General features: G+C 43.6%; 1 protein-coding gene across 1 annotated transcript; it reads left to right on the top strand.

Moving 5' to 3' along the window:
• adss2 (adenylosuccinate synthase 2) lies at nt 1–25,776 on the top strand. The gene is made up of 13 exons (XM_030378969.1): nt 1–267; nt 11,499–11,601; nt 12,578–12,646; nt 12,765–12,815; nt 13,052–13,118; nt 15,948–16,055; nt 16,272–16,353; nt 16,988–17,114; nt 21,211–21,365; nt 21,952–22,076; nt 22,338–22,435; nt 22,991–23,140; nt 23,419–25,776. The coding sequence occupies exons 1-13, from the start codon at nt 79–81 to the stop codon at nt 23,469–23,471; spliced, it is 1,377 nt and encodes a 458-aa protein (XP_030234829.1). The 5' UTR covers nt 1–78; the 3' UTR covers nt 23,472–25,776.
• The last annotated feature ends 633 nt before the right edge of the window (nt 25,777–26,409 follow it).

Below are 26,409 nucleotides of genomic sequence, written 5' to 3' on the forward strand. Positions count from 1 at the left end.
ACAGGAGAACGCCCCATCCGTCTGCCCCGTGTGTCAAGCGGGAACAGCGCACCAGTGAGGCTTGAACCCAGAGGAGTCATGTCGGAGAGTGGGTGTCAGGAAGCCCCGGGGTCCCTAGAGCCCGCTGGCGTCGAGGGGAACCATGGATTCAGCCCGCCGATCGGCAACAGGGTGACCGTGGTATTGGGGGCGCAGTGGGGCGACGAGGGGAAAGGCAAAGTGGTGGATTTAATAGCGCAAGATGCGAACATCGTGTGCAGATGTCAGGTCGGTGGTTGCTTGTTTACTTTCCTTCCTGGGTAGCATGGGGCTACTTAGCCTCCTAGCTGCTTTAGTGTCCCTGTTGTGTCGTCTGGCTAGGAGGAGGGTGTCATGCTCCACTTGTGTGGTCGGTTCCGTGGTCTTCATTTTTACTTTCATTATTGTGTTCGCAGTGATTGCTAATGTCACCTTGGGTTCTTGCTAGCTGCCCAGCTTGCTAGACAGGCTAACGTTAAGACTGAATATACATTGTCTCCTGTCATGTACACATGTCAAGTTTGACACACCGTCGGTGGCTCGGAGATGAACAAAGTGCATGTTTTTCTCTGATCTATGACCGAAATGTAAGCTCAATGGTTCACTTCCAACATGACTCACTGGCTAAACGATCTGTTAACCTTACTGTGAACTGGCTTAGATTTTTTTCAAATGGATCTGATATCTGATTATCTAAAGCAAGTGGTTCAATTCTTCTTCCAGATGTCATGCTTTATACGCTTTTTATACGCATTTTGTACTTAGCAGTGGGCTCCAAACTACATCCCATCTTATCATGAAACGGTGTGGGAGTGGTTTGGTGAACCTATCCTATTAATGCATGTGAAAACCAGTAGGAAAGTGCGTCCAAAGTAAACGGTCTAATAGCAATCTTCATATAAAGTATTCAGTGATGTCTTTACTTGTGATGTCTAAAACTATCATGAAAGGAACTGTAAAGGTTTCTTCATGTATAATGTTTGATTCATGTGGTTGGAATAAGCCAACTTAGTTTTCGCATAATAATGCATTTAGCACTTGTATTAAGCTGCTATAACCTTGTGTACTGGGACTAGTTTACAAAACTGGTTTACAAAACTGATTTACAAAACTGGTTTACAAAACTGGTACCAGCCCTTTTTTTTTTTCGTTTTTCTCTTAACAAACTAGAAAGAGCAGAATATACAGTCCATTGTTTGCACTGTCCTAATGAACCCTTTTTTCTACTATTTTAATGGAGACCATACCTTTGCGATTTAAAATGTCACTGCATCTGCCTGCCACCTGCCAGGGCCCTTTCTTATCAAAAGGAATGACTGCTGCTGCCAAGGAAGCCTGCTCTTTTGCATGCGCTTTGTGGCTTGAGCTGGCATCTGCATCTCTTGGTGCTGCACACCTGCAATGTCACCGCATGTCTCTGTCGCAGGTACTGAGTGAGTAAGTTGTTTGAGTACCCCATGGATAAAGTCAAATCCTATATTTTTGCTAGTTTACCAAATCACTACGTGAGCCTCCAGTCTGCTTCCAACGCTGCCAAGGTCTATTGTCTTGGCAGCGGTTGAATGCGGTGTCCGAGAGAGGGTTAATCTTCTCGGACACTTATCGTATAACGCCAGGGTGTGTCTGATGTGCAGATGTGTGGAGCTCCTTCTGGAAAGCCATTGATTTTGATGATCGAGTCCGGGAGAAGGAAAGAAAATTGGGTTTAAGGGACTATTGTCGACAACAATTTATGAAATTGGTCCAGAATCGAGTGAGAAAGCTGCATTCGTAACCAGTGAATAGTTATTGGGGCAATTGGGACTCTTCAGTGAATGTCCTCTTAAAGTGTTTGTTTTTGCCATTGACAGGCCTTATCTTATATTCTAGCATTATGGAATGGATCACTACAGAGAAATACAACTTTTTGTTTGAGCTTTCTCTTGATCTGTCTGTTAGTTATTGTGTCTTGCAAGGAAATTACATTGTTGCATTGTTGCAGGTAATGTCCCTAATTTCGTTACTCCCCTTCACCCAATTCTTCAATTATTTACAATGGATTGGGGTTTTATCCAAGTGTAAAATGGTGTTACGAGTGGCAATTCGTGCATGAGGGGGACTATGAAGTGAGTGTACATTCTTTAATGTATCCATGTTTTGAAGAAGTAAATTATATATACAATAACACATAACAAAAAGTAGGCAATGAATGTAGTTTAGGACTGTAGATGCAATTAGAGGAATTGTGATAGGCGTTTACCTTCGCCACCTACAACATGTAGGCCTACTGAAACCATGGTGACTATCATGACAAAGATACCCGGTAGCAACTGAAGGTTAGAGCCTTCAAAATCGACATTGCTGCAAATAAAATGATCGTCACTTTTCCCCAAAACGGAAATCGCCTAGTTGCCTGTGTGTAGAGTCCCATTCAGCTCCATGATTTTCTTATTGATTAAAATCTTCAAATCCCACCGAACCATCGCGTTCAATCATGTAAAAGGACCTTTACGTTTGAAGGCTGCTACTAAGGCTGTGCGACATGACGATTTATATCGGGGGGATATCTAAATCGTATTAGTATGCTACATGATGAACCTCCTAAGATGGCGCAATTTGATTGGTATGCTATCTCGGGATATTGGGCAATATCCCATTATTGAGATCTTAAACTCGGATATTGTTTTCGTCGCAAAATGTCTGTCTCGTCACGCTAATAAAAACAAAAAGAGCGCTAATAAAAACAAATGAATCCCGGTAAAAAGTGTTATCTTGTTTATTTTTGGAGTGTAGTATATCAGTCCCTCCAGGATTTCCCGGGCCTTTTTTGAGATTGTTGCGGCCTAAAATGCCTGATGTTAGGTTTTTGTTGCGATTACAGTGCAAGAGGAAGTGAATTTTGCGATAAAAGTTGCGTAAGTTGCGATTTTCCTGATGTTAAATATTAGGTTATTACTGCAATTTTCCCCGACGATCTGCCTCGTCGTCTGACGTCCTGCCTGCAGTTCTGCAGTTCTGTAGTTATGTATGCGGTGGCAAAATGCTTATCAATGGAAGATTTATGCTTATGTTCCACCACAATGTTGCATGCAGTGCAAAATAATTTCCCCCCGCTTTCATGTAGAATACCAGGATACTTTTGAAGTTATTTTGGTTGGCAAGTGTGAAACGTTGGACGCGCACATGCTGCATGAATGCTTGAATCGCTTGAACGTAGTAAACACGGAAGTAAGGCGGAAGGTAGTTTGTCGACGTCAGTTCAAGTTGACGCCACTGATTGGTCAAATTTGCGGGAAAGTTGCGGTGGTTGGTTAAAATTGCGACGCCGCACTCAATTTGCAGTGATTGGTTGATGCTGTGTTGAAGTTGCAAATCGCAACATCGCGAAATCCTGAAGGGTCTGGTATATACTAAAACAATTATTCGCCTCAGGCTCCGTGAATACAATTCACTTCGCCTTCGACGAATAATTGTTAACGATCGTTATACATTGCAGCATGTTTTGCTGCAATATAAGTACAGCTGCAGCGTACATGCTCAATACCAGACCAATAAAAAATAATTAGACCCAAAATTATTGAAAATAGGCTCAAGGTTGAAAATCAAGAAGATTTCCTTAAATCCCCTGTAGGTTTATTCTGACCAGTAATGTGACATTTCTGGTCAACCTTATGCCTGGCATTGATAACAGGTTTACTGAGCAAAGATTCCCTTCTGGCTAAGGATTCCACCCTACTCTTACATTGCCTACCAAGGCTGGATACATTTAAAAATACATTTTATGACAACACACACACACACACACACACACACACACACACACACACACACACACACACACGTACACACACACACACGTACACACACACACACACACACGTACACACACACATACACATACACATACACATACACACACACACACACACACACACACGCGTTGCATGAGTAAGAGGGAGTATAGTATTCATCTTTTTATAAAAACGCCCTTGCCAGCACTTTTTGTAGGTTGTACACATGCCGAAGAACTCGTGGACCACACTGGTGTCATGTTTACTTTTAGGCATGCTAGATAAACCCATGCATAGGCACGCTGTGCATGCTTTAAAAGGCATGTTTCATTAAGCATTGCTCAATTTCATTCCCCTTTGCTGGCCAATTGTATCATTTTATTTGATTGATTTGGGTTTCTACTTTCTTATGGTCGTTTGTGAAATGGCTGAATCACAAAACTGTGATTCATAAAAGTTATAGACTGCAGATTTGTTTTGCCTTGAAGAGCAAGTGAGCCCGCTGTTTCAGCTGGGATTCAAACACTATTTAAAAAATGTGTTTAGTGAAGTTCTAGGAAGGAGTTCTAGGAAGGAACTTTGTGCTACTTTTTTATAAAGGTGTTGTGTATGAGCTTTATAATGAGTTATGTTGTTTATGAAACCTGCCACCAACCGTGGCGTTATACTCAGAAGCAGAATGCGGGACTGGCCAGAGTGCTGCATAAAGGTGCAGCCACACCAGACGCGTATCTCGTGTAATTTTTACGCGAGATACGCGCGTAAAATGTTGCTTGACCATTTTGTGTCAAAAATGGTCGCATACGCCTAGGGCTGTCAAAATTGCTAAAAAATGACATTCGAATGTTCGTTTGGAAAAAAATCACGAATTCGAACTATTCGAATATCGCGTTTTTGGATACATTTCGAACGAATATTCGAACTTCGAATATGTTTGCCGTCTCGTTGAGAGTGCTGGTGGGCCGCGGCTTCCTGCTGGGCATTTCCTTACTTTAAAACGAGGGACATCGCGAACAGACAGAGGCTCATTCACAAAGCAGTTAGGCGCTTGTACCGCGGGAGTGTTTTTTCACATTCAAATATTATGAGGGACATCGCGAACAAACAGAGGCTCACTCACAAAGCAGATAGGCGCTTGTGTAACCGAGCGTTGGCACTTAGATATTTATATGGCAAGAATGACACAAGCGTGGAAGGGAAAATAGTCTCGTTTACTTAGTACATATCAGAAGTCACCCAGTCACAGCGTGAGAGCTGGAATACCTATATCCAAGTACGGAAACCCCGAGGGGATAAAATACATTCGCTCTTCACAATACTAGTCTGTTACACTTGTACCGCGGGAGTGTTTTTTTCACCTTCGAATATTATGAGGGACATCGCGAACAGACAGAGGCTCATTCACAAAGCAGATAGAGGCGCTTGTACCGCGGGAGTGTTTTTTCACATTCGAATATTAATTTTCACGTTCGAATTCGCGTTGTTGGATACATTTCGAACGAATATTCGAACTTCGAATATTCGTTGACAGCCCTACATACGCCCCATACGCCCCATACGCCCCATACGCGCCTACGTCACTCGCCTAGATGAGTCCATGTCCATGCAAGTGAACGGAGCGTTCCCTCTTCGTCATAACTATCAAACCAAACATTTCATCACATTTACCGAGCGAACATTACGAAAGTAAAATGCACATTTCTCGCTAAAAATGTTTCCATAAACACATTTAAGGGCGTAACTATGTTACTATTTCCACCCAGAATAAAGAAAGTTGTCGGCCGTGGCTGCGCTGGAGTCCGAGGTAGGAAACCCAAACGCCGCCGTGTTTGGGTGATAGAGTTTAGATCGGGTTAGATTAAATAATCTCGGATATAAATAACAATAATCGGGTTAAATATATTCACATGGTGTGTCTGGTGTGTTTCCAGCATTCGTAGTGTTGATCAGCAGATATATTGTCCGCCAAGACGTTGAGGTTGCTTAGTAACCAGAGACTCTGTCCATGCAAGTGAACGGAGCGTTCCCTCTTCGTCATAACTATCAAACCAAACATCCTTCACATTCACCGAGCGAACATTATGAAAGTAAAATGCACATTTCTCGCTAGAAATGTTTCCATAAAAGCATTTAATGGCGTAACTATGTTACTATTTCCACCCAGAATAAAGAAAGTTGTCGGCCGTGGCTGCGCTGGAGTCCGAGGTAGGAAACCCAAACGCCGCCGTGTTTGGGTGATAGAGTTTAGATCGGGTTAGATTAAATAATCTCGGATATAAATAACAATAATCGGGTTAAATAACTTCACATGGTGTGTCTGGTGTGTTTCCAGCATTCGTAGTGTTGATCAGCAGATATATAGTCCGCCAAGACGTTGAGGTTGCTTAGTAACCAGAGACTCTGTCCATGCAAGTGAACGGAGCGTTCCCTCTTCGTCATAACTATCAAACCAAACATCCTTCACATTCACCGAGCGAACATTATGAAAGTAAAATGCACAATTCTCGCTAGAAATGTTTCCATAAAAGCATTTAATGGCGTAACTATGTTACTATTTCCACACAGAATAAAGAAAGATGTCGGCCGTATGCTTCTGTCCAAGCTCACTACTCTCTGCCAGTGACGTCGGGTCAAGCTCAACGCTGATTGGGCAACGCGGCTAATCGTCATGCGTATGAGCGTAAAAAGTTCAATTTTTTGAACTCTTGAAATGTACGCCATATACGCGCGTAAATATACGCGCATATAGCGCGTAAAATGTTGCTTATACGCGTGAAACGCGTAATACGCGCGTAAACCAATGGTTCCCTATGGAAAAAATGGCGATTTTATATGCGAAGTACGCGAGATACGCGTCTGGTGTGGCCGCACCTTAAGACGGACCGACTTCCCCCTCTCTTCCTCTCTCTACACAATCTGACGTTACATCTCCTGACGTGGAACCTGTTCTGAAGAAAACACTGGAACCTGGAAGGACTGACGCTAATGCATACAGTAGTTCCAGTGAAATTAAAGTTAACAACATGACCCCTCTCAAACTGGTAACGTCACTAAACGGAACAAAGACAAGTTCCAGGCTTACTGGCACTGATTTTATCCATGGCTTGAATTCAACAACGCCAAAATTAGCTGCTTGATTTGTAAAATGTTCGATGTACAGGCTTGTACCAGCTGGTGTAACTAAACGTATACTTTACATCGCCACTAAGATGGCGTTTCTCATACAGCAGCACTGAAAATAAAGCGTGAAGCAAGTGTGAAACGTTGGACTCGCACATCCTGCATGAATGCTTGAATCGTAGTAAGTAGAAAACACGGAAATAAAGCGAAAGGTTGTTTGTCAACGTCAGTTCAAGACAACGCCACTGATTGGTCAAATTTGCAGGAAAGTTGCGGTGGTTGGTTAAAATTGCGACACCGCACTCAATTCGCGGTGAATGGTTGATGTTGCGTCGAAGTTGCAAATCGCAACATCGCAAAATCCTGGAGTGTCTGACAGACGCACTAAGTTATGGAAGCTACCTTAATGAGAACGGTCTGTCAAAAATGCACCAAGCTATTGCGTGAACATTTTACAATTCCTGTGTTTACCTACGTAAGGTACAATGCGACAGGATTAAAACAAAGTTGTTCAGGAACTCTTAATTTGTAAATGGAAGAGCCAAAACCATTTTTGAGGACACAAAGCAGCTGCTGACAAAGAAGAATTTAGATGGAAGCAGTAGCAGTTTGTATTAATGGTGCTGTTGTTATGACAGGATTCTGCCAAGGAGTTGTTGGAAAACTCGGAGGAATTCAACTCTCAACTGGTAGGGGTGCATTGCACAGCTCACCATCTTGCTCTTCCCACTGGTGACGCAGTCAAATCTGTGCAACAGGTGAAAACGTTTCAGCAGGATTTTTTAAGTAATCCTGCTGTCAGAAGTAACAAGCTGCATGAATTGCAGAACCAGCTGGATGAGCATGAGCCTCAACTTATGTTTACCCAACAACATACAGTGAGGTGGCTATCAATTCACAATCAGTGGTGTGAAGATCAGTGAAAGCCCTAAGAGATGTCCCTGAGGTACAGCCAAAGGCCTACAGAACGTCAGACAGTTCAACTTTGTGGCCTTTTCAAAGGAGAAGATCTGGACTCCTCCAAGATCCAACCAATGGTTAAAACTACCAAATAAATAATACAATGGCCCTGCAGAAGAGGGATTCTTCATCTCTCTTCAAGGTAACAAGTTTAAAGGAAACAAGCTTTTTTACATTCACACTCAAACATCCTTTGATGACATTTGAAGACCAGGTATGTGGGATCCTTGATAGATGAAATTGACAAATTGAGGATTCCCTGCTGCCATAATGAATATTGTGTCATGTATGGCTCACTATTTTCTGGACCCAAAAACAGTCCTCTTGGAATTTCAATATCTATGGTGCAGATGAACTAAAAAAAAACCTACTGGCACACTTCTGGTGCAATGCAAGAGACTGCCCTTATTCCTAATAAATCTATTTTATGAACCTGCGTTCATTGAGATGAGAAAGTGGAGCCACCGTCGCAGGTGAGGGCTGCATATGGAGTCAGGCTCCCATTTCCCCATGGCCACAGACGGAGCATTCCTCAAGGCGCATTCCCAGGAGAGAATGACGACCAGGAAAGGAGTCCCTTTACGGGCAGCTGAGAAGTCACTTAGGATCTCTCTAACCATCTTTGTGGACGTTGCAGGGTGTGGGGTTAGAAATAGACAGAACGTACCTGTGCATTGACCCTATCCTCAGCGTCGAGGGGCGCGCCAGTCCCAGGTATCTTCAGCCACAGGTGGTCGAGCAGGTAGAACAGCAGAGGAGATCCACATCTCAGAGCAGACGACACAAATCAATGCCCCAAGGCGTCAGTGACGCTTAAATGCTGTTTAAGCTGAGATTCCACAGATTCCAGAAGTATAAGCCTTGTTCTTTGACCTAGACTCTGCAACCTAGATTACTACTTCTACTACTTATCCTATCAATACTATGCAGGTACTGCTACTTCTTGTCATACCAATAGAACTACTTATAACAGGCCTATCATACTACTTATAATTCTGCTAACACTGGTACCTGGTGGTGGTACGATATAGCCAGCATTTCTTTGAAAGATTGTTTCTCAACTGCAGAACGAGACCGCTTCCTTTGCAATATATTTTGTAACAGGCGCTGTGCACTGGACACATCTGTCGCTGCCTTGCTTATATTCTCAACTCTTCAGGTTCTTCACTGGCCCACATATTTGACATAGCTTGCTGATAGGCTGTGTCATATCATTAGGCTGACCTTTTACCTCTGGGTGAAACCCATTATTCTCCCAAATGCAAGATGTCACATTTTTCTTTGACACTTAGTCCTCCATTCTGGCATTTCACTTGCATGCTATGACGTAGCTCCCCAACCTCTTCCTGCTGCCCGCTGGCCATCGGATTGTATTCTGGCAATGTAGAGAAACCACGATGTGACGGTCTGAACATTTAAACGATCGCCCCTCCCAAGTATGCAGTTCGTTCTAAGCCACCTGTAAGTCTAAGCCACCTGTAAGCTGTTGATGGCAAGATTTGTTGGCCAATCACAAACCAAAAGCAACAAAAGGAGGTATAAACTAAACGCACAGTGTAAACACACTCCCAGTCCCAACAGGTAGACAGTAGAGGCCATGTCATTTTCTAGCTCACTTCGTATAAGACCCATATAAATCTTTATTTTGCGTCTACCCCGACACTGTGATTTGGATCGTTGTAGATTGTGTTTGTGTGTGTGTTGGGGCTGCTCATGTTGCCAAGAGTTCCCTTTGCTCTGACTTCCCAATGAATCCAGTGATCAGGGAATGGGAGAGCAGTGGAAGCAAAACTTCTCTCTACTTATTTACTTTCTACTATCCAGGTTTCCTTCTCCCACTAGTCACCAATTTCAGGCTAATTTGAAATGAATGTATACCCCCTGTTACCTGTTACCTACTTTTAAGCCCATGTCCTTATTCCGTTTACTTGTCCCACTCCTGAAAGATGGAAGGCGTGATTCATTAACGCTGGGTTTCATTTCCCTATCCTCTCCCTGGGCCCCAGCCAACTGTTTAGGCCTATGATCAGTTACAGACCTGCAGGTTGGCAGCAGGTTGTTGGTTGGCATTGTGTATTCCATGCCAGCCTGACTTATCTTGGAGGTTACCCACTACCACCCAGACATAATGTAGTGGCTGGTCCTTACTCACCTTGCAGCCCATTATATTGGATCAAAAAAACAAGAAAAATAAAAGGGCATGGAGTAATGTAAGAAATTTGACCCCTGGGCAGGAGGGGGCAGATACATCGCTAACAGAAGTATTTGCTCCCGGCTGCCCTCGACCTCCAGGCTATATAGAGGGCCCGAAATAACACACACACACACACACACACAAACACGCACGCATGCAAACACGCATACAAGTATGCATATGCACACAGACACACAGTTTATTTCATACCCACAAGCTACAGCATTTAAAAGCACACTGATCACAAGACAAGTTGACTCGTGAACATATGAACAATGAGGGTGAAACATGACTACCATCCACAGCGTTGCATAAGATCAACCCGTGTTTAAAAGCGCACCTCACCCACAGTTTCCTCTCCTCTTGGTTCTACTTTGTCCTTCCTCACTGAGCTGTTCTTTGCTGTGATTGTAGCCGTGTCTTTCCTAATCTGAATAGATAGATTGCAGAGAACAGAGCCGGTCAGACTGCTATGCTCCGGCCTGTTCTGTTTTCAATGATCTACCCGTATGAGTTTATCGTTTCTGTGATCTCATGTGCATCAAAGGCCTTATCCAAACTGGTTATATTTTTATTTATTTTGTATGTTGTATGTTATCAACACACACCTCCCAGGTTTTAATTAATTGAGATGTTATAGATATGAAATCTCTTGAGAGTGAAAAAGATTTTGTGGTGGTCTGACATCATAGGTAGTTAACTCTTAATAATTTTTATGTAGTGTTTACATTGCAAATACACAACCTTCACTTGAGAGACGTCCTATCATATCCTTCATTTGTCTTAGTGAAGGACAACCAAATGTCAAGGTATATTTTAAAATGAGTACAAAGCATAAATGAGCGATCCTTCCTCTCCTAATAAAGTCCAGACAGGTACCTAGATGCTTTCGGTTCCCATGTTGCATCAGCCAAACGACAGATATTGTGAAAGGAGTTTCTCATAGTTCTCATAGGAGTCCCCTGGATGGACCAACAAATTGTTATTTTGAATTCACAGGAGCTGCAGTTAGACTTTAAGGAAGAATGAAATAGTATTTAACGTTGACATGTTTCTGTACTCCTTTTTTCGGGCATGCTAGCTTCTGTTTTGAGCACTGTTGCATTTTTAAAGATTAACTGGAACATTGTTGCCGTTATGGCTTAATGTTTACTCAACAGTAGATTAGTGATTGTTGATAAGAGAAGCCTTGATGTTTAGGATATATGGTAAGGTTGTATTGCTAAAGGGGATACTAGGAGAGTTGAAACTTAGAAGGCATTGCAGGTACCATGGCTTCAGTGAGGGGTTTGTTGCTTGACGACCAACAAACTCGCAACAAGACGGTTGTCATCCGCCTTAAACAAAGACTAAACAAAGTCTTTGAATTGAATTTCCATTTTCTCTCTCTCTTTCCCTCTCCCTCTCCCTCTCCCTCTCCCTCTCCCTCTCTGCAGGGTGGCAACAATGCGGGTCACACCGTAGTGGTGGATTCGGTGGAGTACGACTTCCACCTCCTCCCCAGCGGCATCATCAATCCTAAGGTCACTGCCTTCATCGGTGTGTAAACAGACACACACACACACACACACACACACACACACACAGGTGCATACGTCAACTGAAATGTTCTTGCATAAAGTGTCTCATAGTTTGACAATGCATCTCGATATATGCCCTGGTCCTACATTTCTCCTTGATGAATACCTGGGGTCCAGGGGTGTGTCCTGTTGTTTGGGCATCAGGGCTACTGTAAGACTACTGTAAGGCTTCTGGCTTATGGTGGCTCCGACTACGGGCTGCTTCATCCCACTTGTCCCAGAGCCAGCCTGAGGCCAGCCTCCTACCTCCTCATCTGCAGTAACTTCATCAGCTAATGGGCTCTCTGGCTCTCTGTCTGTGTGTCTGTCTTTCTTTTCCTCTCGTTCTCTATCTCACGTCTCGGCACCGCCTTACATCTGCAGTGGAACATGCCTGCCAGGATTCCTTCACGTTCTTCCCCACCCCTTTGATATACGGCGCTGTGCCACCATTTTGTGTGTGGAGCAGTATGTGGTGCGGGCTGAAACTGCTGCAGCCCTATGAATGTTCACTTAACTCTCAGTACCTCAGTACCCTCAAGATAATTAGTTGACTCTGAGTCACTAAGAAATGTTTTATTCCCTTGTCCTTTAGTGTGTTCCTGTTTTTGCCTGTGTTGCTCTGAAAGGAATTGAGCTAAGGGGAAGTGAGAGGAATATGGTTAGAGAACCACCACTGGGAGATGGGAACAAGGAGCTAGAATATCTCACAAACAACTGTACATCATCTTGTTTGTGTCTATATCTTGTTTTTTTATTAAATGTTGGTAAAAACCACTACAGAAGATAAAGAAGCTTCTGTACTCGTTTTCCCCAAAATTATTGGAATGTTTTTCAATCAATAAAAGCAGATTCACCGCAATATACTGCTTGTATATTAAACCATCACGATGCTTTCCCTTGGTGCTGAGTGTGAATACTGTGTTGGACTTTGTAACCGGTCCTCCCCACCTCAGGTAATGGGGTGGTTATCCATCTTCCCGGCCTGTTTGAAGAGGCGGAGAAGAACGCCCTCAAAGGAAAAGGTGAGGGACACACACTGACACGCAGCATAATCTGTTAAATATTATAAAAACATGATCAGTACAAATTATGCACTGCTTCCGTCTAAGATTCCAGTGATAATTCCATCTGTCTGTGTAGGTCTTAAGGACTGGGATAAGAGGTTGATCATCTCAGACCGGGCACACATTGGTGAGTTATCACTCTTCCTGTGTGTGTGTGTGTGTGTGTGTGTGTGTGTGTGTGTGTGTGTGTGTGTGTGTGTGTGTGTGTGTGTGTGTGTGTGTGTGTGTGCCTGCGTGCGTGCGTGTGTGTGTGTGTGTGAGTATGTTTCCCATGCGTCCTTGTTGCTCCACGGTGTATGAGTGTGTCCCCTCTCTGCCCTCTTCACGGGGTTTGAGTGTGACCCCTCTCTGCCCTCTTCACAGTGTTTGACTTCCATCAAGCGGTCGACAGGGTGCAGGAGCAGCTGAGGAAAGAGCAAGTGGGCGGGAAGTAAGTTGAAGTATTCATCAAAAGCTGTTATCCTAAAAGCCTAAAAACACAGGCGCTTCTCAGGGCAGGATGTCATCCGGCCTTCAGCTTAAAACAGGTTTATCCTTATGACCTCTACTGCCAGGTCTGTATTTGTTACACCATGTTACTGCTGAGTTGCACAGAAGTCCACAGAGTTATGTCCTCTTTGTTTCTGTGATTTTGTATGGCAGAAGCATTTCTCCCACGCTTATTGCTTGGAGCTGTTATAGTCATAGAATTCTGTTTAGCGAGGTATAATTGCATATGTCAATGCATATATTCCCGTGAAAGAATGTTACATCACAACCGAACAAACTCTTATAAGGAGGTGATACATGACGCATACATTGCAATTGTAATGTGAGCATTATATTATATATATATATATTATAAGGATTTGGGTTAGGATTTCGTTTTCAGGGGAAAAAAGTGAAAGACCTCACAATCCAGCATAACTTTTACTTCAACCTGTTCTATGTTTAATAAAAAATATGTTTGTATAGGAGTTTGTGTACTACCTCCTCTACTATATCCTCCCTGCATGGATATACCTTCACAAGTAGGTTTTTTGAAACGTGTAAAGGATTCATTCAATCCTGTGAAGTAAATCCAAAGCAACAGGATTCCCTTGACTTCTAACAGAAGTTTGATCATGTACCTGCATGAGGTTATTGAGACATTGGGGTTTTCGTCGAACACATTAACTTGAAACGACTGCCTTATAATTGAAACCAACTTAAGTCATGTATGGCAGGAGGCTCAGTTGTGTTTTTTGGGGTTGTTAAATTGTTCCCCCCCTAGCGGCCTGAGGCATTGTGGTCTCAATACCCGAAGTGTGTGGGTTTAGGTGCTTGCTTTACTAGTTTCACCTTAATGGCTCAGTCATCCACACGCCATGCAGGCTTGGGCGTTTCCGTCATGACAAAAGAACGCCCTTTAGGTGCTGCTGGTAGCGTTTCATCGACCAATCACGAGCTGTTTCGAAAGGCATACTGGGTTTCGCAAGGCCTACTACGAAGCACAGTCGCAAGGCATACTATGCTTTCCTTCCTTAATCGCAATTTTACCTCTCTCATTAGATTTAGCAATCATGGATGATGGAGCCCCCACTTGGCTAACGTTAGTTCTATGCTACCCATACTTACTACTAGAACTTATTTTGAAACTTCTGTTTGAGAAAATCTAACTAGCGAATGTTCCGGATGTTGACAGCCGTGCGAAGAAGAAGGAGTTCGGTGTTGATGGTGAAATTTAGGCCGGTTTAGTTTCCGTTGTCCGGTTATTACCGGCCATTGACCGGAAAAAAATGAGGAGGACCGAAAATTCTAAATGTCTCCGGTCAGAATGACCAATGGAAATAATTCTCTGCACAATTTGAATTGTGTTTATATATGCTACAGTGGTCATTTGTTTAGCCAATTCATGTTAAACAATGAGGGATTTGATTGACCCGACCCCCGATTACAGGGGTCTTCTCAATGCCGTGGAACGCTAGCTTTTTTTTGTTTTTTTTGTTTTTGTTATCATTGCCTTATTGGCCAAATCTGAGGAGCAATCTATGCCATAAACAGAAATATTATAGGCCTTTATTACACGGGTTTTCTCAATGCCGTGGAATGCTCCGTTCACTTGCATGGGTAGTAGTCCGGTAACTTGTCAACCCCAGCGTCTTCGGTTGCTAAGCGACGTCAACGTCTGTGGAGGACTATTTCACTGCTGATCAACACTACGAATGCTGGTAACGAATAAATTGAAAAAAGACACACCATGTGAAGTTATTTTCCAAATAAGATTTGAAAAGCTTTGGAAGTTTATTTACAATACTACTTACATGGTTTCGGAGTAGTACACGTTTGACATTTTAATACAGTTCAGCGAGAAAGGCGACGAAGGATAAGAAAGGGGCGTTCCAGTCTGCGTAAACGGGAACCCCCACCACACGAGAACGCCCATTTGTGTCTGCAGTGGGATGATATTGGGATTTTAGCTGTGGCTCTGAATGATTTTTGCTCAGCAAATTGGTTTAAAGGATTACATTATGTGCTTATAGAGCTACCTAGACGACTATCCGTAATGGTTGGGCGTGGGTGCAGAGAAAACCACAAGATGTTTATGGGATAGTGTACAACCAGTGTTGATACGTTGAACTTAATCATGAGTACATATCTCGCTCCAGTTCACCTACTGGCCTGTGAGGCTCCTCTCTTTGTAACGTTTGTTCCATCCCCAGAGCCTTCTGAATGCTGCTGGGCACTTAAGCTCTTTGGTGAACTATCATGGGCTTTGTCCCCCCCAAAGGATGTCTTGGAGTCACAGTAATTATTTGAAAGAATCACTTGATGATCCTACTAAATTGCAACATTGCAAATCACAGGAAAAAAAAGTTTGGTACATACTTGCGCTCTTAAGAAAAGCACGTGAACTATTTATCGACGTTCATTTAGCCAAGTGCAACCAGCTGTTGCCAAGCTTTTGGTTTGCTGCTGTGTCTGGTTTTATTTTAAGTGTTTAGATACACTTTAATCATGTGGATTGCTTAAACTTTAGTCTCTGTCTCTCTGTCTCTCCGTTTCTTTCTGTCTGTCTGTCTGTGTCTGTCTGTCTGTCTGTCTGTCTGTCTGTCTGTCTGTCTGTCTGTCTGTCTGTCTGTCTGTCTGTCTGTCTGTCTGTCTGTCTGTCTGTCTGTCTATCTGTCTGTCTGTGTGTGTGTGTGTGTGTGTGTGTGTGTGTGTGTGTGTGTGTGTGTGTGTGTCTGTGTCTGTGTCTGTGTCTGTGTCTGCCTCTGCCTCTGCCTCTGCCTCTTTCTAGCCTGGGAACCACGAAGAAGGGGATCGGACCTGTGTACTCTGCCAAGGCCGCGCGGAGCGGGCTAAGGATATGCGACCTCATGTCAGACTTCACGCAGTTCTCTCAAAGGTCCGCTCCACTCAACCCCAGACTCTTCTCCGGGTTTTACCCAAGTTTCTTCAGAGAGTAGTTGGGAATTCTGGAAGCCAAGCATGCTAAGGACCCAATTAAGCGTGTGTGTTTCCTAAAGCAGTTAGTGCTGTATTTGCTGTGCTATGGGGACTGTAAACAAATGATTTGTAATATATGTATGTCAATATCTTTTCCTCTTTCGGGTTCATTTAGGTATAAGGTGCTAGCCCAGCAGTACAAGTCCATGTACCCCACTCTGGAGATAGACGTGGAGGGGGAGCTGCTCAGACTCAAGGTACCAGAAGTCCAGTATATACTGTTACATGGATGTGCGATGCTTACATTTTCAGAAGTTTTCAAAGAATAATGACCCACACAAATCATGCAGATCTATAGATAACACTATGTATTTGTATGTGAGTGATGAGTCATGATGAGGCTATAACTTCCAGTGCCGAATCAAGCCCTTATTATCATCCGTGATACAAATGATCTCGCACACGATGCTGGTTTGTTTATCAGTCCCAGACCGAGCTAGACGTTTAACAGCCTGAGTGGCATTTCATGAGTGAATATCAACAGAATATCTGGTTTCAAATGAGGCATAATGCATTTATGTAGATGGAAATCCTGCAAATGGAAAATTTGTAATTAGAAGGATCATCATGATCTAGTAAGTAAGCTAGCTATAGTTTCCGAAGAGGTAGCTAGCTTTATGAAGGACCCAAAACCGTGATGGGAAATGAACAGGGAATTTTGTCAACCATCCTACTTTAATTTCATCACGTCCCGGATGCACCTTTGAAAGAACCCTCATCGGGCTGTCACCTGTTAGATTAAAATATGTTTGTGTGTGTGTGTGTGTGTGTGTGTGTGTGTGTGTGTGTGTGTGTGTGTGTGTGTGTGTGTGTGTGTGTGCGTGTGCGTAGGACTACGTGCAGAGGGTCAAGCCCATGGTGAGAGACGGGGTGCACTTCATGTACGAGGCCCTCCATGGTCCTCCTAAGAAGATCCTGGTGGAAGGGGCCAACGCTGCTCTCCTGGACATAGACTTTGGTCAGTGAGCGATTCCTCTCCAATACCTCCCTTGTTAAACCTCCTCACCTGGCCTTACTACACCTGACTCGCTATCAAACTGGTTCCCTATCTATCAGAGGTTACCTGTCTAGATGACGCCATCGGAAGGCCACTCACCTCAGACCAACAGACCTGTTTTTTAACGGGGCTGTTGATTGTGAAAGCTGCCACATTATCACAAACATATGGATATAGCATTTCTAAACATGTTCCTAGGTCCTCCAAGGCACCAGTCCCCTAATGCAATACATATACATATAATCTAAATATTTTTTTTGATATTCATCTTCCTGATAGAGTAATGGTGTTAAACTTTGTTTTGTGTGCTGCTTTTCTAATGAAAGCCTGCTTGGAGGCCCGCCTCAGGTGAGAGGTGAGTTCACTCATTCCTACTGCAGTGTGTGGGGGAGCCTTCCAGAGGATGACCTGTACCCTCACTGATCCCTCACCCTCACTCTACTGCTCTGGAGCACCAGGGCACCACGCACCACCCGGCTATCAGCCTAACCACCACCCCCCACCACGTTCTCATATCCTGGCTGTGTTGACACAGGAGCGTATGCAGTCAGTGTAGCTACCTCCACTTTCACACACTGTCTTAGATTGTCATTGTTTAACTGTTCAGAATTACAAACCGATTATCCTTTGTGAGAACCGAACGCGAGCTGATGCTGTGGTCACGTGACACTCTAAATGCATAACCTGCTATTATCAACAGAGTTTGCGACCCGACGTGTTCAATCAACGGTCTCGGTCACTCAGTCTCCCGCTATGGACTCGTAACCACAACAAAACCCTAGCAACGTTGTTATTAGTGTCGCTCGAAACCACACTGTGTTGTGTAAACTGACGGGGACTCGAGTGGGGTTCTCTGGACAGCTTATCATCACTGCGACTGTGATAAGTGGTATCTTTCTGTATTGTGTTTTTTTTCCCTGTGCCCCAGGAATCGTTCATTTGTATTTATGTTATTTAGCCCCTGGACCAAACTAATCTTTAAGACAAGGAGAAGCAAAGCTAACATCTCGTTCTGTGCATTAAATTCTTGGTAAAAGTACCACTGACGTAGAATGGTACTTAACATGGTCTTATGACACAAGGATACAAGGACCCAGCCTGGACTCCTAGATGAAATGGTCCGCAGCCACTGGTAGGCACTGGCATCCTTCTTGTGGATGGAGATGCAGGTCTGGATTGGGAGGGTCTGAGTTGCCACACGGCTGGTAGAGAGGAGGTGTTCGCAAGGTCGGCCAACCACATCTCCAACGGTGTTGTAAGAGAGCAAAGAGAAGAAGAGATTGGACGGAGAGAATGAGCAATCTCAAATATTATCGTCTTTTTGATAGTACCGTTCTCATCCTTCCCCTCTCCCCTGTAATCCAAATAAAACGGCAGTTGTTTCCACGATGTAAATATACACAGAATATAAACATAATTCTCCTGCAGAAGACCAGACGCAGGATTGGTCTGTGTGTTTCTGTGGCTGGCAGGTCCAGGTCATAGTGTGGCAGTGGCCTCACTTACTGATCCTTGGCAGTTTTAGGCCGCTGCAGAAAACCACAGCTTGGCTTGAGCTTCAGAAATACTCTGGAGAACATAGTTTGTGGGGACCATTCCGCACCACCTGATCAATAGAAAGAGCTTGGCTGCAGAAAAGCTATTTGATTCAGAAAACAGCACCGCTACCACCCAGCTACAGAGAAATGTAGTTACACTAGTAAGACTACTGCCCCAAAACTGGTGACAGGAACAGTTACTCATGGTTTTCTGCTGCCACTTTCTGCTGCACAAGAAATAAGATGTAGCAGCTAATCTGGTGGAAACAAATCTGGTGGAAAACCAGACTTTTAAATCCAAACTTGGGTGCATGCAAGTATGATAAACTCGTTATCACAGAGAGTAAAACATAGGGACGTTGTTTATTTACTTTTCAGCCTTGTGTCAGAACCAGTAGGCAACAACGTAACGTGAAATCGACATTCAACAGACTCGGTCCACCACTGTGGTCTGCTGGGCTGCAGAAAGATGCTTTGATGCTTACTTATAAATCTGCTATGTATGTACTGACTGTACCTACTGAACATTTATAGCTGGCTCTCATAGCCAGCAGGAGTGACAAGAGGGTTGTGAGGGACAGGGTAAACGTCATATTAGAGTTATATTGAAAAGGGTTATGATGGGTCATTGTCTATTAACCACCGGTATGTATTTCGCCTACTAGCTAGCCACTTACAGTCACGACACCTCTGGACTGCGAGTCCTCGCACGTTTCAGGTGCTGCAGACAGTGCTGAGGTTATTGTAAACCACGGCGCTCTGCTGGACGAACTAGGCCATGACGCCATCTCTAAATCAGCCCAATCATAATTCTCTTCTCTACTGGACCAATCTGAGCAAGGGCCGGTTATTTAGGGAATACCCCTCCAGCATCAACCTGGAGACGGGGGCTTGTGTATTCATTCATTTCCCCCAACTATTTATATACAAATCCTCCCCCCCCAAACGTCTGATCGCTTGATAAAGCAGTAGTTCTCGTTTGAGGCTGTATGGCGGTTAGAAGCGATAGTATAGAAACGTGGTGTGCATCACCACAGATGCAGGAGGGGTTAAAAGCTGTGGCTGAAATAGAGAGCAACAAAGGAGGATGGTGTGATCATCATGTTATTTATTTATTTATTTATTTATTGTTGCATTTTTCTCTTTTCGTTTAATGTGCATTGTAGCACTTTGAGATCATTGAATTGATATAAAGTGTGTTATAAATACAATGTATTATTATCATTATCATGTGATCACCCTGATGGTGATATTTAGGCAACAATATCCTCATGTTAGTCAACCACTATAAGACTGAGTGCATCAGCCTCTCTATATGGAGCTGAGCACTGTTGGGTGTACCATGCCCAGCCTTGTTCAGTATAAGCTACTGTAGTCGTTTTTCTGTTTGGAAATATACAGCCTGGTGCTTTTAAACCAGTAAACCACAAAGCTGAAGTTCATTTATATTAGTTGGGGGTTGATCGCGGAAGAACCATTGACAAAGCAAGGCTACAAAATGGATAAGGTCTTTCATGATTAGTTGCTATGGCGATGGTGTTGAAACAGACCAGGGTCCATGGTTGCTCTCAACAAAGCCGCCGTGGCCAGGAGCCGTCCGAAGAGTGGTCATCCTGGCTGTCAGGCCAGTTGGGCCTCATTCTTCTCAGCCCGCCGGCTGGATCCGTTGTCAGGGCGATAAGCCTTTTGGTACCTGAAGGTATAGAAGCATTCTCACTGAGAACGATGCTCGTGATTATGTGATTACACTATCCTGTAGACGACTGTGGTCCGGGTTTAAGACTGTTTACTGCTTAGTTGACCTGTAGGGTGAGAGAGGGAGAGAGTCGTGGCTCGCCTGCATCGGTCAAGAGAGAAATGGAAGGACAGGTGCTTGAACTCTTCATCACCAGGCCTATTTCTGAGTTTTGTTCTGAAAATAATATACACAAAGTAAATGGAGTAAATCTCCACAACTGAAAGGGCCATTGTATGTAATCATGCTACTGAAAGAACATAAAACAAATGTGATGAAATACATGATAATAAAAGAATAGGTTTGATAATGAAATGATCAACGTCCATAGAACAACATCTGATGAGTACCTGGGTTAATATTTTACGCCAAATAATTGAAGTAGGGCAAACAGCGGTTTTAGTAAAGTTAGGTTTAGGCAAAATCCCCATTTTTTTTTCTAGAAATAATTCTGAAAGTTTCTCAATGTCTTGAAACATCCTTCCAATAGGGGGGGAGGAGCTAAGCCCGGATTCAGGCCAGAGTTAAACAGCTCACTCTGCACTGCGAATGTGAAGTCAATCCCCCCCCTGGTGACCCCGTCCCCACCCCCCACGCCCCCCCTTACCCTGTGGTCTGTGTTACCAACCCTAGTCATGTGACCGTGGTACGTTGACATGACCGGTAGTGCGCTGGGCATCACAGCAGCGGTGTCATTCATTCATTCATTCAGTTGGCCTCGGCTCTGCCTGGTCTCGACCTCCCTGTGTGACCCGTCCGGCATCTTTCCCCCCCCCCCCCCCAGGCACCTACCCGTTTGTGACCTCCTCCAACTGCACGGTGGGCGGCGTGTGCACGGGCCTGGGGATGCCCCCCCGCAACGTGGGTGAGGTGTACGGCGTGGTCAAGGCCTACACCACCAGGGTGGGCATCGGAGCCTTCCCCTCTGAGCAGTGCAACGTAAGGACACGCACACACACATGCACGCACACACACACATGAACACACACACATGACCACACATACGCACGCGCGCACACACACACACATACACATACACACACATGAACAACAACACACACACACAAACACACACACACTCATGAACACGCACACACACACGAACACATACAACACACACGCACACACATGAACAAGATCACACACACACACAAACACACACACAAACACGCACACACATGAACACACACACACACACACATATATATGAACACACACACACACACACACAGTCCATTCAAGCAACACGCTAACATGGCAAACATCCGAGCATATATACATTCTCTGTGTGGCGTTGGTTTTGGGTTATGTCGGGTTTAGGTAGTGATAGTATTTATATTATGTCAATATTTTGAATGACGTTGGTTTCTGATGATTTAAGAAATGTAGCTCAAAAGTGAGCAGCACACGCGTGCGGCACACACTTGTTCCATTGCAAACAACATATAAACAGCTCACTGGAAAACTAACAGCCGTGATGCAAATGTGCTCCTCCCTCATACCTCTGATCTACTGGTCTACTCAGGAGATTGGTGAACTGCTTCAAACCAGGGGCAAAGAAGTGGGCGTGACTACCGGCAGGAAGAGAAGATGTGGTTGGCTGGATCTGGTGCTCATCAAATACGCCCACATGATCAACGGCTTCACAGCGTGAGTGAACCAAAGCTACGTATGGCATGAACGGCTTTGGACCAATGAAATTGTTCCCCTACGGCAGGTTGAGGCTGGAGTAGCCTCAATACCCAAAGGGAGGTGTGTGTGTGTGTGTGTGTGTGTGTGTGTGTGTGTGTGTGTGTGTGTGTGTGTGTGTGTGTGTGTGTGTGTGTGTGTGTGTGTGTGTGTGTGTGTGTGTGTGTGTGTGTGAAAGAGAAACCTTAAGTGTGTTTTCATGTACCCATATCTGTTCTGCAGCCTCGCCCTGACCAAGCTGGACATCCTTGACGTTATGGATGAGATCAAAGTGGGCGTGGCCTACAAAGTGGACAACCAGTCTATACCTCATTTCCCAGGTGAGCTGGTGTGTGCGTGAACAACTCCTCTGAAGTACGTTTTCATACGTTTGTTAATAAGATGCAGATATAGGGCTGGGTTCATTGGCTGAGAGGGGGACAGTTATACCATGGAGGTGATTTACTGTCCGCTATAAACATTGCTATATAAGCAGCGCTATTAACGAGCCTCTCTGGCTGTCCTTCTGACCCTGACTCCTTGCACCAGTAGTTAAGATTCTCAGCTGTCAGAGGTGCTCAGGGCCGGACTGGACCAGAGTTGAGGCTCAAACAAGCCCCTGGAAGATCACACACACTTTCGATCATAGCAGCTCAGAGAAGAGGATCTTGTTTTGTGTGAACGCACCAGGCCACACAGACGAGTCCAGCTGCCAGCTACTTTATCAGTCAACAACCATCACCTTCCAGCCACTGTGCAATGAAAATAAAGATAAGCAGTCACATTGATGTCAAACTACTATAGTACCGTGGTAGTTCCGATACAGTACTTGATTTTATGGCCTGCATCCTGTCCTTGGAGTTCATAACATGCCACGCCCCTGTTCTGTCCTGTAGCCAATCAGGAAGTGCTGCACCGCGTGGAGGTCCAGTATGAAACCCTTCCTGGCTGGAAGAGTGACACCTCCGCTGCCCGGACCTTCGAGGAGCTTCCAGAGAACGCTCAGAACTATGTGCATTACATAGAAGAGCATCTCAGAGTGCCAAGTGAGACTCCCTCTCTCTCTCTCTCTCTCTCTCTCTCTCTGTCTTACCACACAAACACATGCAAATACAAAAAAAATCTAGAATTGTATTTATTTGTCGTATCACGCTACAACTATGTTGAAATTCCTGCTCAGTTTGCGTTGCCCTTGGGTCTTGATGTAATTACTTTGATGTGTTTTGTTATCAGAAGCATTGCCTCATTATTATACCTCACCAGTTACAGTCCGTGTTACGAATGGCCAACCTGCCCCCTGACTTCTGACCCGATCTCTCCACAGTCAAATGGATCGGAGTTGGCAAGTCCCGGGAGTCCATGATCCAGCTCTTCTGAGAGGAACGCGGCGGGCCCAGTGGCCAAACCACCTGTATTCTGCTGACCCCTTTCTCTACCCTCCCCTTGTTTTTAGATTTTTCATATTTTTATGCTGTTTTATGTTGTGTCCCCTCGGTAAGCTATCTCAACGAAAGGAAAGCCCCTCCCATGTTTCAGAGAAATGGAACAATCCCACGGTGGTCGCAGATCCGGAGCGCCCTCTCGAAAAAAGACTCACTGGAACCTGAGTGGTTGAAGTCCAGCGCATTGCTCATCAACCTATGCCTTCTTTGTTTTGGTTTCATGTATTTTCCTGGTTGGGCGGGGGGGGGCTTTGCTTGGTGGCTCGCTGCCCTGACAACGGTTTTCTGTACAGCCGAGTATTTATTTTGATTACTGATTTCGGTGTTGATTGGGTGGTGGTAGTCTAGTGTTACCTGGTGGGGTTCCTCGTAGCAACCGATGAGAATAATAATGCCAACACAGTGATTGAAAACAAACTAACAACCTCTATACAGAGTTGGGGACGGGAGATGCAGGCTAGAAGAATTAAGAGGTTTGGGATCGTTATGCAGGTTGTGGGGATCAGTGTATTACAGATGAAGGGGGTTAAGGATAATCGTTCAACTGTAACATTTGGTCTTTTGATACACTGGGATAGCAGCAAGCTCTGTTAAAGGTATTCTCTAGCGTCAATATTTCAGAGGGGGCCGTGGCTACAGAGATGTAAAGTAACTATACGTTCTCGAATTGAAAAACAATATTTCATTTCTAGAAATGTATTGTTGTCTTACACATATCATCCTTAAAAAATGTTACCATGATATTCAACGGTGTTTCCGATAAATTATTTAATTTACCTGAATCAGTAACACATATATTTATACTGTTGTCTGCTATTTCTTGAGGAGTGTTTTGTGTACTTGTGTCTTTGTGCATGACTGAGAGAGCATGTCCATGTTTGCTTATGCTATGATTTTATCCTTTATTGATGTTTTTATTGTTTGAAACCAATACCCACCTACCGAACATTTAAAAAGCAGTATCCCAACACCATGGTATTATTTTGGGACATATTTAATGAACTAAATTCTAGATTAACACAGATCAGAAAAGTATCGTACAATTGTGTTCAAACAGTAAAGGTTTATTGTCAAAATGGGATCCATAACTCTGACCTGTTGTAATGAACATAGATTTTTACCAGTGGAGAATCTTTAGACTGTATGTCTTTCACAACTGTATGACTTTACACTGGATACAAACAAAAGGGATTTCTTTCATCAGTAATCGTTTCTTATTGACCTGTATCTGATGAAATCCAATTCCATATATATATATCTAATATATGGGTGAACCTGACTCAAAATCGTTAATCTGTATTCAACTTAATAATCAACCATTCTACGTTGCCAAAAGACCGGAAACACATTGTAAGGGAACTTCACTCTTAACATTTAAAATGAGATAGAACACAAAAAATAGAGAAATAAATGTAAAGTTTATAATGATAACACCAGTGCCTAATAGAATAACTATAAAAGTAAAGTAAATTGAATATAATAAGTTAACAAAAAACAGAAAAGCAAAATGGAAACGTAATATTGCACATGATATTAAAAAGTGAAGATTCTGGTGATATTGATATTATGGTTCTCCCTCCTGGAGCAGGGGGAGAGGTTCTACCGTTGGATACCCCCTGTGGTGCTTCCCCTCAGGGGTCTCTCCGCTGTAAAGGGGTTCTGATGGGACTCCAGTGTGGCGTTCAGGGAATGAGAGGCTTAGTCCATAACACCAAGTGGTTTTTCTCAGCCTCCGCCACCAGAGACTCGGTTCAGCTCCAAGGAAAGAGCAGACTGTCTTTTGGCACCAGACACTAAGGGTTACTCACAGTCTACTACATGGTCATTCACACACGCATTAACACAATTCCTGATGCTTAGAAGTGTAACTGCAATTTGTCACACACACTCATACAGTTACTCACACTAGCAAATGTAACTTGAATGGGGGTGAATGTTGAACGTGGTATCGAAGTGATGTTATGAATTGTCGCTGACAGCCATTTAAAATGTTTGCAATGGATATGTATTTACTCTTTTACGGGACATCAAGCCAAAAATAAATGTGTTTGTGTTTAGAAATGTGTCAACAAAAAATGCTGATGTGCTGACGAAGTACACTCTGTGTTGTAGAGTAAGGGGGACTGTCGGACCAGCAGCAGGGAAGATTTTGTTATTAAATTAAAAATATTATTTACAAAAATCTCAAAAAAATATTCAACAGAATATTTTACACTACATTAAAACGACTATAGAAACTACTCTTGCTTACAATTATTGTAGTTGTACGAGGTTTTTGTTGCCCTGGCTGTAGCTCAATAACGTATTAGTTGAAGATAAATAGTCAACCTGGTGGTCGACGAGGTTTTTCATTAATGAATTAACAAAGAAAGTAGAGACGTTCTGACGTATGCAAAGAAAATACCAAAAACAATGAATGGAAGAAAATAATCTCCTGACTTTTATGCAATGACCTCTGTTTGTATTTGGTGCAAAACCCGCTGACATTCATTTATTTCCCCCTGAGCGATAAACTCAGTTGTGCACATATATGTGTGTGTGTGTGTGTGTGTGTGTGTGTGTGTGTGTGTGTGTGTGTGTGTGTGTGTGTGTGTGTGTGTGTGTGTGTGTGTGTGTGTGTGTGTGTGTGTGTGTTGTGCATGATAGTTAAGTTTTGTTTGTACAACACTAATCCTGGTCTGCATTTTCAAAATATATATAATTTTTATGATTGGGAAATATTCACATAAACCGTTTGAAAGACAGTAAAACAAGGTTCCGGATAGGCGCCCTGCACCTTTATATAATGACAGTCATACCTATAGTTTTATTTTGGTTGATTTAATTAACCTTTTTTTCTACATAAATTATACAGAGATGTTGTGACAACATTT

The sequence above is a fragment of the Gadus morhua genome, chromosome 15 (assembly GCF_902167405.1).
Source record: "Gadus morhua chromosome 15, gadMor3.0, whole genome shotgun sequence".
NCBI lineage: Eukaryota > Metazoa > Chordata > Actinopteri > Gadiformes > Gadidae > Gadus > Gadus morhua.